Below are 19,487 nucleotides of genomic sequence, written 5' to 3'. Positions count from 1 at the left end.
ACTGAGCTTGCTTGCAATGGATGCACTTCCTCAGCGTGTGTTGAAAACTATGTCTGAGGCTAGGTCTCCTTCCACTAGACGTCTTTACACACATTAATGGAGAGTTTTCACAAATTGGTGTGGGTCGCGAGGCGAAGGCCCATTCAACTACCCAAATAATTCTTGCCTTCCTTCAAAAAAAAAAGGCCTGTTCGAGCCCATACAATCAGCGAGCTTGCGTGTGCTCTCTTTCAAAACAGCACTTCTGCTCGCGCTGTCCTCTGTTAAGCGAGCTGAGGACCTGCAGGCACTGTCAATTGACAACTCGTGTATTGAGTTCGGGACAGGTGATTGCAGACTCAACTTAAAGCCTGGAAAAGGTTATGTGCCTAAAGTGCTTTCGACTCCATTTAAAGCACAGGTCATAACACTATCTGCTTTCTGCCCAGAAACACTGGCCGGGCCGCTCAATAAGTGCAAAAATAAATGCAAAAAGTGCAGTGAGCATTTATACCAAGCGTTCTATACAGTTCAGGCTCTTGGAGCAGAAAGTTGTATGTACGCTTTGGAGGGCGCACAAAAGGCCTGCCTGTGTCCAAGCAAAGGCTGTCATACTGGATCGTCGACGCAGTTGCTTTGGCTTTTGGCTCTTAGGGCGTGAAATGTCCTATAGGGGTTCGGGCCCATTTAACCCGCCGACTCACGTCATCGTGGGCCTGGGCAAATGGCATATCTATTCAGTACATTTGCATGGCAGCAGGCTGGTCATCACCCAGCACTTTTGCAAGGTTTTATAACCTAGATGTGTCGTCGCTTGCCACACATGTGCTGTCAGTGTAGAGTGACCGAATCGAAAGGGAATGCTCTCGATTACTAACGTAACCTCGGTTCCCTGAGATGAGGGAACGAGACATTGCTCTTATTGCCATGTCACCAAGCTCAGGTTCTTAGAATGCCAAGTGCTTCAATCAAGATTCTGAATGGATGACGTACAAGCGCTGCTTTATATAAAGTGGGGGGCCCATCATATTTCGCACACTTGAACGCCATTGGCCAGTTTCACTGGCGTGATTCAATAAGGCTTCAGTAGTATTTGGAGAAAAGGGTAATTCCCATAGCAATGTCTCGTTCCCTCATCTCAGGGAACTGAGGTTACGTTAGTAACCGAGAGCATTTTCTATGGGAAACCACTTAACGTGAAACTTTGCACGTTGCGTTTATATTCGGGCTTCATCTGCTTGCCTGTACAAAATATACATAATAAGGTGTTTACTGAATTTTGCCTTTTTATATCTGTGTTTTACTACATTACTACTAAATACAAACTGCGTAAAAATAACTGGCGGTCAGTGGAGCTATGTTCGTTTTGCCCTCCAGATGGGCGTTCCTATAAGGGTGTAACGTCACGTGAAAACAATCAATTATGACTTATATTAGTGCTTTATAATTAACGTATTATACAACTCTATATGTATGTATGTATATATATATATATATATATATATATATATATATATATATATATATATATAATATATATTAGTGATAACGATTCACTCAACTCATGATTCAATTTAATTCATGATTTTGATTTCACAATTAGATTCACAATTTGTTTTTGTTTTTTACAAAGTGAGATTTAAGACAAATTATAAATGAAATTTGTCCTTTTATTATTGCTTGGGCAAAATTCTGTACGTTTCTTTGTGAAATTGAAATATAAAACCATAATAATAAACTCCTATAGCACTTGCATATTTTTGCTATTTTGTTGGTTTTGATTTCTTCTATTGTCCTCATTTGTAAGTCGCTTTGGATAAAAGCGTCTGCTGAATGACTAAATATAAATATAATGTACAAACCCGATTCCAAAAAAGTTGGGACACTGTACAAATTGTGAATAAAAACAGAATGCAATGATGTGGAAGTTTCAATTTTCAATATTTTATTCAGAATACAACATAGATGAGATATCAAATGTTTAAACTGAGAAAATATATCATTTTAAGGGAAAAATAAGTTGATTTTAAATTTCATGGCATCAACACATCTCAAAAAAGTTGGGACAAGGCCATGTTTACCACTGTGTGGCATTCCCTCTTCTTTTTACAACAGTCTGCAAACGTCTGGGGACTGAGGAGACAAGTTGCTCAAGTTTAGGAATAGGAATGTTGTCCCATTCTTGTCTAATACAGGCTTCTAGTTGCTCAACTGTCTTAGGTCTTCTTTGTCGCATCTTCCTCTTTATGATACGCCAAATGTTTTCTAGTTTTTCTATGGGTGAAGATCTGGACTGCAGGCTGGCCATTTCAGTACCCGGATCCTTCTTCTACGCAGCCATGATGTTGTAATTGATGCAGTATGTGGTCTGGCATTGTCATGTTGGAAAATGCAAGGTCTTCCCTGAAAGAGAAGACGTCTGGATGGAAGCATATGTTGTTCTAGAACTTGGATATACCTTTCAGCATTGATAGTGCCTTTCCAGATGTGTAACGCTGCCCATGCCACACGCACTCATGCAACCCCATACCATCAGAGATGCAGGCTTCTGAACTGAGCGCTGATAACAACTTGGGTTGTCCTTGTCCTCTTTAGTCCGGATGACATGGCGTCCCAGTTTTCCAAAAAGAACTTCAAATTTTGATTCGTCTGACCACAGAACAGTTTTCCACTTTGCCACAGTTAATTTTAAATGAGCCTTGGCCCAGAGAAAACGGCTGCGCTTCTGGATGATGTTTAGATATGGCTTCTTTTTTGACCTATAGAGTTTTAGCCGGCAACGGCGAATGGCACGGTGGATTGTGTTCACCGACAATGTTTTCTGGAAGTATTCCTGAGCCCATGTTGTGTTTTCCATTACAGTAGCATTCCTGTATGTGATGCAGTGCCGTCTAAGGGCCCGAAGATCACGGGCATCCAGTATGGTTTTCCGGCCTTGACCCTTACGCACAGAGATTGTTCCAGATTCTCTGAATCTTTGGATGATATTATGCACTGTAGATAATGATAACTTCAAACTCTTTGCAATTTTTCTCTGAGAAACTCCTTTCTGATATTGCTCCACTATTTTTCGCCGCAGTGTTGGGGGAATTGGTGATCCTCTTCCCATCTTGACTTCTGCCTGAGAGACACTGCCACCCTGAGAGGCGCTTTTTTATACCCAATCATGTTGCCAATTGACCTAATAAGTTGCAAATGGTCCTCCAGCTGTTCCTTGTATGTACATTTAACTTTTCCAGCCTCTTATTGCTACCTGTCCCAACTTTTTTGGAATGTGTAACTCTCATGAAATCCAAAATGAGCTAATATTTGGCATGACATTTCAAAATGTCTCACTTTCAGCATTTGATATATTATCTATATTCTATTGTGAATACCGCGACGATGCAAATCCGCTAATTCTGCAAACAGCAGCGTACTTGATAACATCAGTCAGCTCGCCTTGGCTACTGCAATTTTCCTCACTGTATATTTACAATAAAACGAAATAAGATATAAAATACCACTGCCTCCTTTCGTTTTTCATTTAAAAATAACAATAGCAACAGAAATGTACTTAGTTCAGGGAAATGTGTATATATACAGCCTACATTACAATGAAACGAAATATTATATCAATTGCTTCTTTTTATTTTAATTATAACATATAGATAAATTGAATACAGGCCAAAGATTATCTTTTAGATTTACCCAAAACAAATTATATTTTATGTTTAACCACTAAAGAGACATCAGAGCCAGCAGCAAATGTCAGAAGGACTAGCCGAGTTGAGAGTTCTCTAGGTCGGATACATGAGCTCTGAGCTCCCGCTGATCTCGTGGAGCTGACCGTCTCCGAAATTGGCGAAACAGATTTTTAAAGAGGCACTGTCTTTATAAATAAACCGCAGATTTGAGTTTTAATTAACTACATTCTCGCCTGAAATACTTTTAAAATTAGATTTCATGACACGATAACAGTAATATTTTGAAAATGATCAGAATAAATGGTGGTTTAAATCACAATGCTGCGTGAACTCAACCAATCAGCATGTTTAGCACCCAAATCCCGCCCCCAAAAGTTCCGGAACTTTGAAAAAAGTACTACCTCGCCAGCAGGGACTTTCTGAGGGGCATTTTTTTACCCAGAACTTTTAGTTCCTGGTTCCTGCGGTGGAAACACACCAAGTACCAGCCCAAAGTCCCTAGTTCCTGGGTAAAGTTCCAGCGAAACGCGGCTTTAGAGGCAACCACTGAAAAAGTTGTTATCGTCAGAGTGATATTATATACTACATATTAGACTGGTCTTAATTAGATATCTTATTATTATTATCATTATTATTATTATTATTACTGTTCTATTCCCTTCTTTTTTTTCCCCACTCATTCCTTTACTGTACTGGTAATCATGTATTTTGTAATGTTATTCCGTATTGTATATGCTCCTTCTGCAATCCTTAGTCAGACCAGTACTTCAATGGACAATTGTTCCTGGGGAGATCTGGATTTAAAGGGCCAAACTGGGATGGTTGGGTGGGTGGTTTGTTGTGGGGGTATCTTCATAGGGATTAATATTTGTATAACACAGTCATAATTTGCTTGTATACATTTGCTCCAATATGTGCTGTAAAAATGTTACATGGTTTAATAGAAAGTCAATAAAAATTGTTAAATGAAAAATTAGAGGCAACCACTGCATTTTAATCAGGATCCAAACAAAGATACTGCATACATGCAACATGAATAGTTCTTAATTTAAATTAGACTATAATTAAAAAATTTTGAAGCAAAAACAGAATGGTCTGACTTCGGTTTTGTGAAAATATACATTAAAAATTATCTGCATGAAACACAAACATTCATATAAACTCCTACCCCTAATTGTATCACGATTTGTTTAGCGTCTCAACCGATTTGAATCCTCACATATTTGAATTGATTTTCAACCGGCTCGCGGTTAATCGTCACATCCCTAATGTATATAAAGTATATTATAGAACTTTATTGTGATAATATATACTATTGTGTGCAATGTCACGCCCACCGAAGTTTTTTCTTTTTGCTGATGTTTTACATGTCTATACATTTTGTTGTGTTGCTTTGTGCCCATTAAACTGGAGTTAATTTGTATTTGTCTCTTTTCACCTTAGATCTGATGCCGCTGAAAGAGGAGAGTGAAGTACTAGATGAAATGAAAGAAAAAGATCAGTATAAGAAACATCATAATATTGTAACTGAAGAAATATCTGAAAAGTCTTCCTTACAAAAAAGTAATTTCACCTGCCAACAGTGTGAAAAGTGTTTCTCTTCAAAAGCAAGCCTGAAACGCCACATTGACGCTCACTCTGGAGAGAAGCCTTACGCCTGCCAGCAGTGTGGAAAGTGTTTCAATAAAAAAGGAACCCTTAAAGGCCACATGCGCATTCATACTAGAGAAAAGCCTTACACGTGCCCTCAGTGTGGAAACTGTTTCACCGAGCAAGGAAACTTTAACAGGCACATGAGAGTTCACACTGGAGAGAAGCCTTACGCCTGCAAACTGTGTGAAAAGAGCTTTACAACAAAACTAAACCTTAAGGATCATGTAAACAGTCACACTGGTGAGACGCCATTTACATGTGATCAGTGTGGAAGGAGCTTCCGATATAAGGTTACCCTTAAAAGGCACATGAAGGTTCACTTAAGAGAGAGCAGTATTACATGTCATCAGTGTGGAATGAGTTTCTCAGACAGCAAAAACCTTACGAATCATGTGATTACTCACACTGGAGAGAAACCATACATGTGCCTTCAATGTGGAAAGACTTGCTCAAACAATACAAATCTTGCTGTTCACATGAGAATTCACACTGGAGAGAAGCCTTTCACCTGCCCTCAGTGTGGAAAGAGCTTCAGATCTATAGCAAACTTTCAGACTCACATGAGAGTTCACACAGGAGAAAGACCTTACATTTGCCCTCATTGTGGAAACCGCTTCCAATATTTTGGAAACTTTCAGATTCACATGAGAGTTCACACAGGAGAGAGGCCTTACATGTGTCTCGAGTGTGACGAGAGTTTCTCATATAAGAGAGAGCTGAAATGTCATCTGCTAACTCACTCTGAAAAGGAGTTCTAGTGTTTTCTCAGAGGCAAGAGATTTACAAAATAGAGCAATTTCAAAAATCACCTGCACATTCAGTCTGGAGAATGGCAAATTGTGAAATAAAATTTGGCTCTGCAATTTACTAGAAAACTAGAAAATACTAGTAATGCTGTAAAATTTCAACAAGTTTCAAATATGAATAGTTGTGAGTAGGGATACACAATATTGGATTTTTGCCGATATTTTTCAACTAAATGTAGCCGATGCCAATATATTTTAATTTGTTTGTAAACAACACTAAGTCTCTCCTGTGCAGAGATTATAAACAAATTCTTCTTTTTGTTGTTGTTGTTGTTGTTGTTGTTTGTTTTTAAAAACTCTTATTAGAATTAAATAATCATGACGTTCTTTTATAATTAAAGTACATTAAAAGATTAAAAAATAACTACAAATCAACTAAATCAATGGCTGCATTGGTTTTTTTAGATGGGAGGCAGTGGTAACCCTAACATTTTTTTAAAAGATTTAATATTTGTAGATGGTCTAAAGCAAAAAATATTTTAGAGCTCCTTGAATTTAAAGGAATAGTTCACTCTGTGTTGTAAAATGTTGTCATCATTTGCTCACCATCATGTCATTCCAAACCTGTATGAGCTTCCCCATTGCCCCCATTGACTTCCATAGTAGAGAAAAAATACTTTGGAAGTCAGTGGGGACCAACAACTGTTTGATTACCAGCATTCTTCAAAAAATGTTGTTTTGTTTCCAACGTAAGAAAGAAACTTACACAGGCTGTTAATCTGTTTGAAAAAAACAAACAAACAAAACACATTACTCATCAATGAACAAATCTGTATATATCATAAGTGTCAGATTTGGGATTTTTATTCATGTAAGCTATAGGAGGATCTTTGTTGACATCTTTGTACGCATGCGCAAGTGGTTGTGTGGCAACAAAACCAACAGTATGGCGGGCTGTAAAGACGCGATGAGCACTTTCAAGAGAGTTAGCGGGCGAAATCCACAATATATAAGCACTTTAACATCTGAAGACCGGAGGAGGTTTGGAGAGAAGCTCAAAATTTGTATTGGTGACAAAATTGAAGTTATTCAAAGCCCATATGAGATCTGGGATGACAAAAAACGTTGGTCCGACTCGCCCGTGTCTTGGCCACCAATCTACTGGGGAGACATTTATTCTTATTTAATAGAAACCCCTGGACCCTTCACTCATGAAAGATTAAAGTCTTTCAAAAGTCTGGAGGCCTATGATTATTTTGTTTCTCGCAAAGTTGGGCCGATCTTTTCTGCCAAACAGAAAGCAGTGATCGTGCTAAAAGCAGAGGTTAGACCTGGCCAAGCAGAGTCACAGCGTGATTCGCATCTCCCGTGGGTGATCGCCAAAGAGAACGGCAAAATAATCACTGCTCACTGCGACTGCAAAGGAACATAGTCTGGGTGCTGTGGATCGCGGTTTGGGACACCTGAATCAGAACGCGAAAACATATGACTCGGTTGATTTGACTCAGTGTTATTTATTTTTTTATTCAATCTTCTATAAATACATAGTCACTAAGACTTACCATGAACAAAATGTGCCTCACAAACTTGATCAGAAGCTGCAGGAATCCAGGCTTTCTTCGGAGCGTCCAGGTTCAATCGCCTAATTGCACGCAACCATTTCTTTCGTTTTTCGCTATCCTTTTCGGAGGGAATTCGAAAAAACTTTTTATCAGGCCCCCAACGAGCCGTACAATCGACCACACAGCAAGAGTGAACCATCCTCTTCTCTAAATCCTCCTCCAAACGTGCAAAACAATCAAATTACAGGTATCTAGCGGTGTTTCTTGCCACATGACTTGCCATGATGCAACGCGACAAACATAAACAATGACGTCACAAAAGATCCGCCTATAGCCTCTGACCTTTAAATCAGAACATACTTGTAATAAAAATGCAAGTAAAATACATGAACAACATTAAGATACGATGTAAGATAGGTATATCGCCATAATTTTTTATACCAGGCCGATGCCGATATTTAAATTTTAAGCCATTATTGTCCAAGTCCGATAACATTCTGATAATATTGTGCATCCCTAGTTGTGAGATGCTCTCTAATTGTGATTGTAAAGAGGTGTCTTTCATATATTTGATTCAGTTTAATATTTTGGAATAAAAAAAAAAAAAAAACAACCTTGCTGTGAAATGGCAATGTAAAAAAACAAACAAAAAAAAACCCTGAATGAAATAATGAACATTGCAGTGGGTTATTTTAGCGAGAGAGTGCAAACATAAGCACATGTTGTCAGTCTGGACCTTAATATGGTTATTGTTGGGGCTCATTTGAGGTGTATTCCAGAAAGCATGGTTAACTTACCATCTGCGAAACCCTGAACTCTCGGTTGATTAACCCCAAACCTTCCAAATCCAAAAACACATCCGGGTGTAAGTTCATTCAACCCGGAGTATGTTCCTGGTTAACACGCAAGACATTCTCAACGGAGCGATGAATCGACGAGTTGTTAAATTCTTTTCTAGTGGTTGTGCAATAATTTTTCTTTTTTTCCATTTATTCTTTAATCCTCCAGAATAAGAATTCTATTGTTTGTTTGCAAATTATATAACAAGTCATATAAAATATGTATGTTTATTGTTGAAATACATTATAGAAAATGCAGATCCATAATGTGAGATGATAATATAAAATAAAATAAATATGTATAGGATAATAAATATATTACCTTATATAACACTCATACTGGTTAAAAAAAAAATTTATAGCCTGAATGCACTGTAAGTCGTTTTGGATAAAAGTGTCTGCTAAATGCATAAATTAAATTAAAATATTACTTATATTAGTGATTTATAATTATATATATGTGTGTGTGTATTGTATAGTATATTACATAACTATATTATAATAATTGTAATAATACATAATACTGTCCGTGATCTGTCATGCCCACTGGAGTCTCATCAGTAGGTGACGCATGTGTTGATAGCACTGAAGTGAACTAACCCTGAAACATAACCTACTCCAGAGCAGGTCATGTTCAGAGAATAAGTTGCTATGGCTACTTACATCCGTTGAGCGTTACCTCTTTTTTTGGGACCAAAAGCTGAGTTTATCCGCTTGCTTACCCTTAAACATACCCGGGTATGTCACATTACCTGCTTTCGGGAATACCCCCTGGGGTGTATTCCAGAAAGCATGGTTAACTTACCTTCAGCTAAACCCTGAACTCTCGGTTGATTAACCCCAAACCTTGCTTACTCGAGATATGTGGTTCCAAAAATGCATCCGGGAGTAAGTTCAATCAACTCAGAGTATGTTCCTGGTTAAGACTCAAGACATTCTCAAAAGAGCGACGAATCAATGAGTCACTACGGAAATGGACGCTAAGAAAAAGTGCGCCATGCTGTTTGTTTCTTCTTTTTGGGATGTTTTCAGCTTCCAGGAATTGTGTACAGATCCTTGCAACATGGGGCCGTGCATTATCATGCTGCAACATGAGGTGATGGTCGTGGATGAATGGCACAACAATGGGCCTCAGGATCTCGTCACTGTATCTCTGTGCATTCAAAATGCCACCAATAATATGCACCTGTGTTAGTTGTCCATAACATACGCCTGCCCATACCATAACCCCACCGCCACCATGGGTCACTCGATCTACAATGTTGACATCTGCAAACCGCTCACCCACACGTCGCTATACACGCTGTCTGCCATCCTCCGGAGCAGGTTATCTTCAGAATGCAAGTTACTGTGGTTACTTACATACCCTGAAAGTAACCTCCGATTTTGCTTTTTAGAATACCCCACTGATCTCATCATCATCCAGTCTGTCTGGGATTACAAGAAGAAACAGGAAGAAATGGAGACAGACTAAATCCAAAGGAACTGTGGCAACGTTTCAAAGATGCTACAAGAAACCCACCTACAAAACTTACAGTACTGTGAAAAGTTTTAGGCACTTGTGTAAAAATGCTGTGAGGGTGCTTTCAAAAATGATGTCATAAATAGATTTTATCAATCAATTAACTAAATCAAATCAACATTTGGTGCGACCACACTTTGTGTTTAAAACAGCTTTTGTGCTATGTGCACTTGTGAAGTTTTTCAGGTAGCTTTACAGGAAGGTTTCTTGTAGCATCTTGGAGTCGTTGCCACAGTTCCTCTGGATTTAGTCTGTCTCAGTTTTTTCTGTTTCTTCATGTAATCCCAGATAGACCGGATGATGATGAGATCAGATCTCTGGGTGGAGCACTGGTTGTTGTCAGACTCTTTGTGTAAACAAAAGTTTCACTGTATTATTACTATTAATGGCACAAGGAATGTTTGGAAAAGTAAACAGTTATTTCCTACTGACACACTAAAGCAAAATATAGAAATAACTGTCTTAAAACTATTCTTAACACATTTTAACAATATTATTGCAATATTTGTTGTACAAATACATCAAAAATATAATTAGCTAACAATTCAGAACATTGTTTTATTTATAACAGATTTATATCCTTAACATTAATTTTGTCTAAATCCCATGTCACTGAGCTTTGAGTGAACTTTACAAGAGGTACTTCCTGTTTGATAATTTTCATAGCCACATTTCTGACATAAATCATGTTCACTTTAATTTGTAAAAGAAGAGATAAACGCACTGAAGCTTAGGTGTCCTACATTATTTAGTGTCCCACATTACACTAATCCACCCCATAGGCCTACACATGCAGCGTCATTATAATGTGTCATTATACTATTAATATTTCACCAAAATCAAGTTCAAATACAAAGTTTTTGACCAGCGAATGTTTTTCCCATTAACGCCATTAAGGCAGTACGGGCATCGCATTTACATTTTCATGAACTTGCAGGTTATACAGCTTTCTGTCATTATCTGGACGCTCATTTTTTTTTCTGTTATTTGGTCAAGGTATCATATTATAAAAGATTCAATGCTTCGCACAAGCTATTTGACTGTGACTTGACAACAAATGGTAAGACGCTCCTCGTCAAATATGAAAAAAAGCCTTTACAAATATGTTTCTTCAGTAAAGAAAACGCCTCCGGTTACTATCGTAACCTCGGTTCCCTGAGAGGCAGGAACCAGACATTACGTCAGCTATGACGTATATGGGAACTCCTCCCTTCTCCACTTTCACTGAAATCTTATGTGCTAACGCCAGCTGGGGACAGCTGGCCAATTGACGCAAAGCATGCAAATACTGACAGGTCAGCGGGCAGTATAAAATGCATGTGGCCCGAATACCACGCCCTCGGTGGAACTCGAGTCTTCAGCCAAAACTGTAGCGGCCGCATATGCAGCAGACCTAGATGGCACACTGAAGAAGCCGCCGCCATTAGTCCCAGAAGCCTCTGAAATTCCGTCAGTGAAACCGACCTGCCCAATCTGAAACAACGCAGAGTCGATGAAATTGTCTCTATGCGCTCTTGAGAGAGATGGGCTCGCATCGCCATCGAGTCCAAACATACTCCGAGATATGTTATAGTCCGACTCAGTAAAAACACGCTCTTCTACATATTCACACGCAGTCCCAGCATATCCAAATGGCGAAGCAGTGTTTCCACGTGACTGATTAGCACATCTCTTGAGTGGGCTAAAATCAGCCAATCGTCCAGATAATTCAAGATACGCATTCCGCTCGATCTGAGGTGAGAAAGCGTTGCAACCACACACTTTGAAAATGTGCGTGGGGCCAGGGCGAGGCCGAATGGAAGCACTGAATACTGATAAGCCGTGCCTTCTAAAGCAAACCTCAGGAAGCGCCTGTGGCGCGTCGTTATTTGAATATGGAAGTATGCGTCTTTTAGATCCACTGAGGTGAACCAGTCCCCGGGCCGTATCTGTGCCAAGATCTGTTTCAGCGTTGTCATTCTGAACACGCACTTGTGAAGTACTCGGTTGATGGGTCTCAGGTCCAGAATCGGACGGAGTCCACCATCCTTCTTTGGCACCACGAAGTAGCGGCTGTATAACCAGCTTTCCTGCTTGCTCGGAGGGATGCGCTCTATCGCTCCTTTCTCGAACAGACTGAGAACTTCCTGTCTTAGAACGGGAAGGTTTTTGGGCAAAGTCAGTGATGGGACCATGCTATTGAAGCGGGGAGGTCTGCGTTTGAACTGAAGAGAATATCCATGTTGATTTATTCCCAGTAAATGCCTGGGATAGCCCTCCACGCATCCAGGAAGTGACACAGCGGACGCGTTAGCTCTACGGCCACCGGAGCCCCGTCCCCGCAAGGCTAGAATCACTGGTGGAAGGGCAGCTTGCGGCGGGCATTGTGTGGTGTTGGCAATCTCGCGCCCTCGAGAGGCCATTATAATCATGGGTTGTGGCTCTGCGCTGCTCTGAGACACAGTGTTGGGTGCAAGAGGAAGAAAAAGCTCTTTTTGTGGATGGATACATGTTTTTATTGTGTAACTCACACAAACAGCATTTAAACCCACATAGCACTCGTCGCCCGGAGGAACCTGGGGAACATGATGCTTTTGAACATGGCGCTTGGGGCCAGGGCCTCCAGTGCGCTCTCTCTTCCTCTTTAACGGTCAATCAGGAAGAAGGCTTGGTAGCCGGGGATGGCACGCTGGCTCTCTCGCGGCGCGGGCTCCTCCTCTGACCCTGACGTTTCCTTCCCTGATCACTGCTTGTTTCAGCCGAAATGAGTGTCCGGTTAGGGCAGGGCGGGGCGCCACGGCGGGCTGTCTAGCCGGTCCCTGAGCCTGGCGAGGTGCAGAAGAAGAGCGGGACCTCGCAGACGATGACTGGAGTGAGCGACGGGGCATCACGTGGCTCATCACCTTGGCACGCTTCTGCGTCTCGGAGAAACACTCCGTGACTGACTCCACTGCGTCACCAAAGAGGCCGGAGGGAGTGACTGGAGCGTTTAAAAGCGTCTTGCGGTCAGCGTCCTTCAGGTCAGCTAGGGTAAGCCACAGGTGCCTGTTAAGGACGACCATGAACCCCATGGAACGGCCGATGGTTTGAGCAGAGCGCTTAGTAGCCATCAGGGCGAGGTAAGTTGCCACGCGCAGATCCCTGATGAAGTCAGCGCTGACTGCGCAGCCGTCGAGGGATTGAAGCAGTTTGAAGCAAATCTGGCATGTAGCAGCCATCGGATGCGGAGAGGAAAAATGGGTGAGTAGTCCTCTAATGCAGTCTCCACGATGACTTCGATAAGACTTCTAGCGTGAAGAAAGAGATTCTGACGTAATTTTCGCGCCCATGCATTTTATACTGCCTGCTGACCTGTCAGTATTTGCATGCTTCGCGTCAATTGGCCAGCTGTCCCCAGCTGGCGTTAGCCCATAAGATTTCAGCGAAAGTGGAGAAGGGAGGTGTTCCCATATACATCATAGCTGACATAATTTTGAGTTACCGCCTTGAAAGGGAACACTGTACTTATTCAATCAACAATTCTTTTATTTACCTGTAAACAAGCTGAGATGCTACAAACTGCTTTACAAACTACAAAATAATGAGGTTTGACTGACAGTTTGAGGAGCCAATGGAGTTACGGGGTCATCCAGTATCAGTGATCCTTAGCAGTTATAATTCCAATTTGAGCTTGAGCCTCAAAAATGCTTTGAATTTGTTGGTGTTGATTTTGTTGATTCACGCTACTAAGAGATGTAGTTAAACTAGTAGCGTCGGTTTTAATTAACTTTGAGCCAACTAAACAGGTCATTCTCTTCACATTGTCTGACTCTGCCCAACTCAAATCACAAACAAATGCTCTCTAATCAATTTGCAATTGCAATTTTTTTTTGCTCCCTTTCAATAGAAAAAATTAATCATCTGCATTACAGGCAAAAGATATGTTTGAGTGTAAACACGTCTCTTGACAGCAGCATTAAGAATTTCACTTCTAAAACAAGGGTTTAGTTTAATGAAAAACATTAAGTAACAGTGACCTGCTAGACCTAACGCTACGCTCAATTTACTTGCAACTATTCCTTTCTCACCACCTGAATCTTTTGGTCCTCATGCAATGTCTCCTTTTCACTGAGGCTGTCCGTGTCAGACTGAAGGAGGTTTTCTAACATTGACTCTCCATCTATCCTTGGAACAATGACACCCTTGACAATGCTCTTCTTCTGTCGGTTTCCAGGACTCTTTTCCTGCTTTAAAGTGCATCTATTATGCCCCTTTTTGCAAGATGTAATATTGGTCTTGGAAGTCCCCAGAATGTGTCTGTGAAGTTTCAGCCCAAAATACACCACAAATCATTATAACAACTAGAAAATGTAATTTTTGGGGTGTGTCTACAAAAAGAGCTGTTTTGGTGTGTATCACTTTAAATGCGAATGAGCTGCATATTCCCACCCCGTCTCCAGAAGAGGGAGTCGCGTATACCTTTTTCTACATTGCATATCTACAATAATAAACATCTGGTAGAAGCAACATAACTGTGTTATGAAGAGAGTGCATCTGCACACCTTTCGGATAGCGCACCAAGAACCGGGTTGACCGGGTACTCGGTACCACTGGTACTTAAAAAAACTGGTACCATAACATTTTCACTTTTTTAGTACCGACTTGGTACCAAAGTACCAGGTCTTTTGACAACACTAATTCATAATACTGTTTTTAATGTACTATGTGCTGCTCTCAGGGCAGGAGTACTCAGTATTCATATTACTGTTATTCTTTCTGAACTATGTGCTGCTCTCAGGGCAGGAGTACTCAATAATATTACTGTTATTTTTTCTGAACTGTGTGCTGCTATTTTTTTAGTGTATTTTGTGCTATCTTCTATGACCTAAGCATTGTTAATTCTTTTAAACAACACATTATATCACTCATAAAGAACATTCATTAAACATGGCTGTCGGCTCCCTGGGCATTCTTGACTGTTGTAAAACCAAAGCAAGTTGTCCCACAATCCCATAATATACAGTGTAGTCTACACTGCATAGGTAATATATTTTTCAATTGTTCTGTATAGTATTGATATATTTTTTTTCCTGTTTATATTAACAAGTTATAGTCTAGTAAATGTATGCATATTTTAAGGGTATTAAATTGTTTTTTTGTTTTTTTTTATCATTACATTTATAAATCAGTAGACAATGTCTGTATTATTGATTCTGATCACTGTTTTGCTCCCACCATCCCCATAAAAATCCCCGGCCGATTACCAAGGTCATGTAGTAATTTAACTGCTGTCCAAATCCACATCTCTGAGAATAAATTGTTTAAAAATTAACTGTTTAAATCCATTTTTACCACCGTTTAACACCATATACTAACTGTCGTACTTTGCATGCATATAACTGAAAAAAAAAAAAACTGAAATACTAGAAAGTATTTACAAGAATAATATTTCATAACTGCTCCATCGCAGTAATTGGGTGCTGTTAAGAACAAAAAGACCAGAAAAGCACATAAACATTTGAAATGGGTCATTATTATGGCAGTAACAGATATGCAATGCAATTTTAAAATATGTATAGGCCTACAATCACATACATAAAAATGCAGACCAAGCAGCTTCGTTTGCCTCGTGTAAATAAGAGGTTGCATTTACTTATTAATGCTGATCTCCACATTTTTAATTATGACACCCATCATTTTGAGAGATAAAATTTAAGAAAACCATTTCAGCTATATTGCGTCTATTTTCCTATTTTTAACCAGAGATTTAAATAAATAATAAATAGTATATTATTACATTTAAATGTATTATTCCAAGGGTATGACATTTTATTTAGAGCAGACAACCATGCAACTGGCCATGTGAGCAGTGCATTCCTAGGTTTATAATGATCACACATCTTTCTTCTCCACTGTGAATAAATCATCAAATCCATGAGTTATCACTGAGGTGCCAAATTTTTACATATGTTCATATGAGTAACAATTACCATCTGAATAGTACTTCTCTCACAGAGTTGACTTGGTGATACATAAATGTGATCTCATAAGTTCCCGGTGTCAATCTATGTGTAACCACTTAATGTTCTCATAAGCAACTGCAGAGAAATTAAGACTTATAATTCAAAAAATAACCAAATTTTTTTTTTAAATTCTGCTGTAAATGTTTCAGTGTCTGTTGTACAGATTGTTTGTGTAAGAACAAAATGAAACATTGATTGAAAATAATCAGTTTACAGGTCGAATATTACAATAAAATAATTAAGTATAATTATGACTTCTTTCCTTTTTTTATACAATTACAAACAAATCCAGTTAGTTAAATGCATGTACAATACACAGGAAGATTTCGCAGCAAAAGGTAGATGCATCATTAAACTGCTGTAGTTTGAACGTGCTCCCTTTAAACCAGGCCCTAGGTCGCCTTGCCAGATATCTTCTCAAAGTCTCCAGAAGTCTTTGCAACGTTTTCCTGCATTTGAAATGCATAAAGAGTCTGGTTTCAATTTACACTGATAATTATGAAAAAAAAAGTTAAAAAATAAAAATAAAACATTTTACCTGAAGGTTTAGTTTTGGACATTGAATCATGAACATCCTCATTTTCATATATTTCCTGGACCACTTTCTTTTGTGGAGCAAACTTGCACACCAGGGACATATCACTGACTAGCTCACTACACAGCATCTGAAATGTAGCAATGTAAACAAACATAATTACTAGCAAAATCATAAAAATCACATTTCAGCTCCATCAAAATTGACAATTTCTTAATGACACATAATACATCCTTAAACCCTGCCATTTCTACAGCCTACTGTACTCTGTTTGGCCTTAGCTACAATTGCAGTGATTGAGGGCAGATTAGAGTAACCAAGGTGAGTGGTCTTGTGACAGGCATGATGACATACACTGGTGACTTGTGACACAGCTGTATTTACCAAGTATGTTTACATGCACAATTTGACTTGACGACAGGAGCTTCCAGTAGAGAAGAAAGAACAGACGTAGTGCAAACATACATGATAGTGCAGACATACATAGAAGTACACAGTAAAGATGGAATATACCGTTAATATAAGAAAAACTGAAAATTAAATAATGCACTATATACAGAAATAGGGGGAAACATAATTGTTTAAATGAATGTTTGCAGTTTACAAATGTACAGTGTTAGATACTGTAAGCCCGTTTCCACTGCAGGAACCAGGATCTAAATAAAGTTCTGGGTAAAGATTTGCCCCTTTTTCAACGGTCCGAAACTTTCGGCGGTGGGACTTGGGCGCTGAACATGCTTGATTGAGTGAGTTTACGCAGCATTATTTTAACAATTTAGTCACATATATTTTTTTCAATATTACTGTTATTGTCATGAAATGTATTTTTAAATGTATTTCAGGGAAGAATGTAGTTGTTTAAAACTCAAATCTGCAGGTTTTTTTATAAAGACTATTTGAATGCGTCACTGTTTTTGAAGACATTAACTCCATGCGATCACCGGGCACTCAGTGCTCATGTATTCTGCTGAGAGCCGACTCAAATCGGTTAGTCCTTCTGACATTTGCCACTGACTCTGATGTGTCTGTAGTGGCTAGACATGAGATATAATTTGTTTTGGCTAAATATGATAGGTAATCTTTGGTCTTTATTCTATTAATCTATGAATATGTTGTGTATGAATTTGTTAATATGTTTAAATGAAAAGAGGCAATACTGTTTGATGTAATATTTCGTTTATCATTGTAGGCCTAATGTATGTATGTTCCCTGAACTACATTTCTGGGCTATAAATATGTTTAAATGAAAACTAAAAGAGGCAGCGGTGTTTGATATCATATTTCATCTTATTGTAAATACAGTGAGGAAAACTGCAGTAGGCAATGCGAGCTGACTAATGTTATCAAGTACGCTGCTTTTCCATTTGCAGAATTATCAGACTTGTGTTGTTCCTTTCTGTCGTCCTGAGTCGACCTGGCGAAGTCTCAACTACACAGGACGCAAGTCCGAGATTTGCGTACTTGGTATTGAGAAACGGCCCTGGACTGGGAGGAACAGTCACGGGCAGTCCTACATCAACAGACTATTTGCCTAATCTTCACTGTACTTTAGAGTGCAATGGAAATGCAGACAGCAATAGGTCTTGGGGGAAAAAGTTCCTGGGACAAATTGTTCCAGGTAATTTTGGTGGAAAAGCAGCTTATGTTTTAGAGATGTAATGCTATGAAAAATTCACGATTATATCACACGATTATAGTGACCTAAATTATCACAGTTATCAGAATTATCACAGTATTGTAAAAAATGTGTTGGGAATGTTCAAAAAGTACTGACACATAAATCTGTAAATTAGTAGCCTATTGAGTATTATGGACATTTCTGTATTTTATTTTATTTTACTTATATTGTATTTTCTCTATTTACCATGATTTGTTTTTCGGGTTTGTTGAGCTGGGTACGCTGGCACGTTTTGGCAGCTCTCCAAACAAAATTTTTTAGATGTTTGTAAAAAAAAAAAACTTCTAGAGTTTATTTAAGTTGCTGTTAGAGGCCATTGCCTCCACTGTTTTTATCACTTGCGTCATCTTTCTTTTATATGGTGATTTATTTTACCTACATACCACGGGATTTTGCTTTTATAGGTGTTGGCCTGGAGGCTTTCTTTCAGCGTTGTGGACATACAGGTGTGCTTATTTGGAGCTGGTGGTGACGCAGCTTCAACAAACATGGCCTTACCATAGACTGTATAAAAACATGGACGTAGTGTCTGTGACGTCACCCGTAGAGTTCCGAAGAGAGTTTTTGAAACTCAAAGTGGTCGAAGCAGGCCGTCGCCATCTTAGCAGTGCATCACCCCCAGATCATCGAAAATGGAAAAAAGGCGGGAGATGAAGCCATGCCCACCTAGTTTGACGGCAGTGTCAGCAGCGGCAATCCACCTGTCACTCAAGTGGCCACGCCCTTAATTATGCAGAACTTTAAGGCTTTATATATTTTAATATAAAAACATTCATCCCCCTCACAGTTGTTACGAAGGGCAAATTAGCTATACAGACCAATTAAATATGCGCTCTGTGAACAATAAAGTTTTGCTTCTGTCAGATTTTATCATGGACAATAATCTGGACTTGTTGCTTCTTATGGAAACTTGGCATAAACAGGACAATGGTGTTCTTTTTAATCAGCTGACTCTAGCGGGCTTTGGACCCTTTGATTTCTCATGGACTACGGGTAGAGATGGTGGTATTAAAGCGGTCTGTAAACTGCAATACAATATACACCCTGTGTCTGTACCTCTTTTTAAAACATTGGAATGCCTTGTCTTAAAACGATACAGCATAGTATCGCAATATTTTCCATGGCAATACTGTATCGATACACGGACGCCAAGTATTGATCATTTATTTTACTATTTGGTTGAATAATAAAATCTGTTTATTTACAGTCCACTAGATTTAGTGTTGAGTTTTTTTTTTTCTGGTGAGGTCAGCTGGGTCAACTTCAGCATGCAGTGAAAGTTTGTATATTTGTTTATTTTTATTTA

The 19,487-nt window shown here is 39.1% G+C and overlaps 1 protein-coding gene across 1 annotated transcript in view; it reads left to right on the top strand.

Annotated features, from left to right (window-relative positions):
• Positions 1 to 6,612, top strand: part of LOC122134136 (gastrula zinc finger protein XlCGF8.2DB-like) — a 36,767-nt gene extending 30,155 nt beyond the window's left edge. The window contains exon 2 of the mRNA XM_042754755.1: positions 5,109 to 6,612. Within this exon, the coding sequence (XP_042610689.1) occupies positions 5,109 to 6,076 (968 nt within the window). The 3' untranslated portion in view covers positions 6,077 to 6,612. The remainder of the gene's footprint in view (positions 1 to 5,108) is intronic.
• Positions 6,613 to 19,487: the final 12,875 nt, after the last annotated feature.

Source organism: Cyprinus carpio, unplaced genomic scaffold, assembly GCF_018340385.1.
Source record: "Cyprinus carpio isolate SPL01 unplaced genomic scaffold, ASM1834038v1 S000006590, whole genome shotgun sequence".
Taxonomy (NCBI): Eukaryota; Metazoa; Chordata; class Actinopteri; order Cypriniformes; family Cyprinidae; genus Cyprinus; species Cyprinus carpio.
The sequence above is the reverse complement of the archived record's forward strand: the minus strand, read 5'-3'. Positions and strand labels throughout refer to the sequence as shown.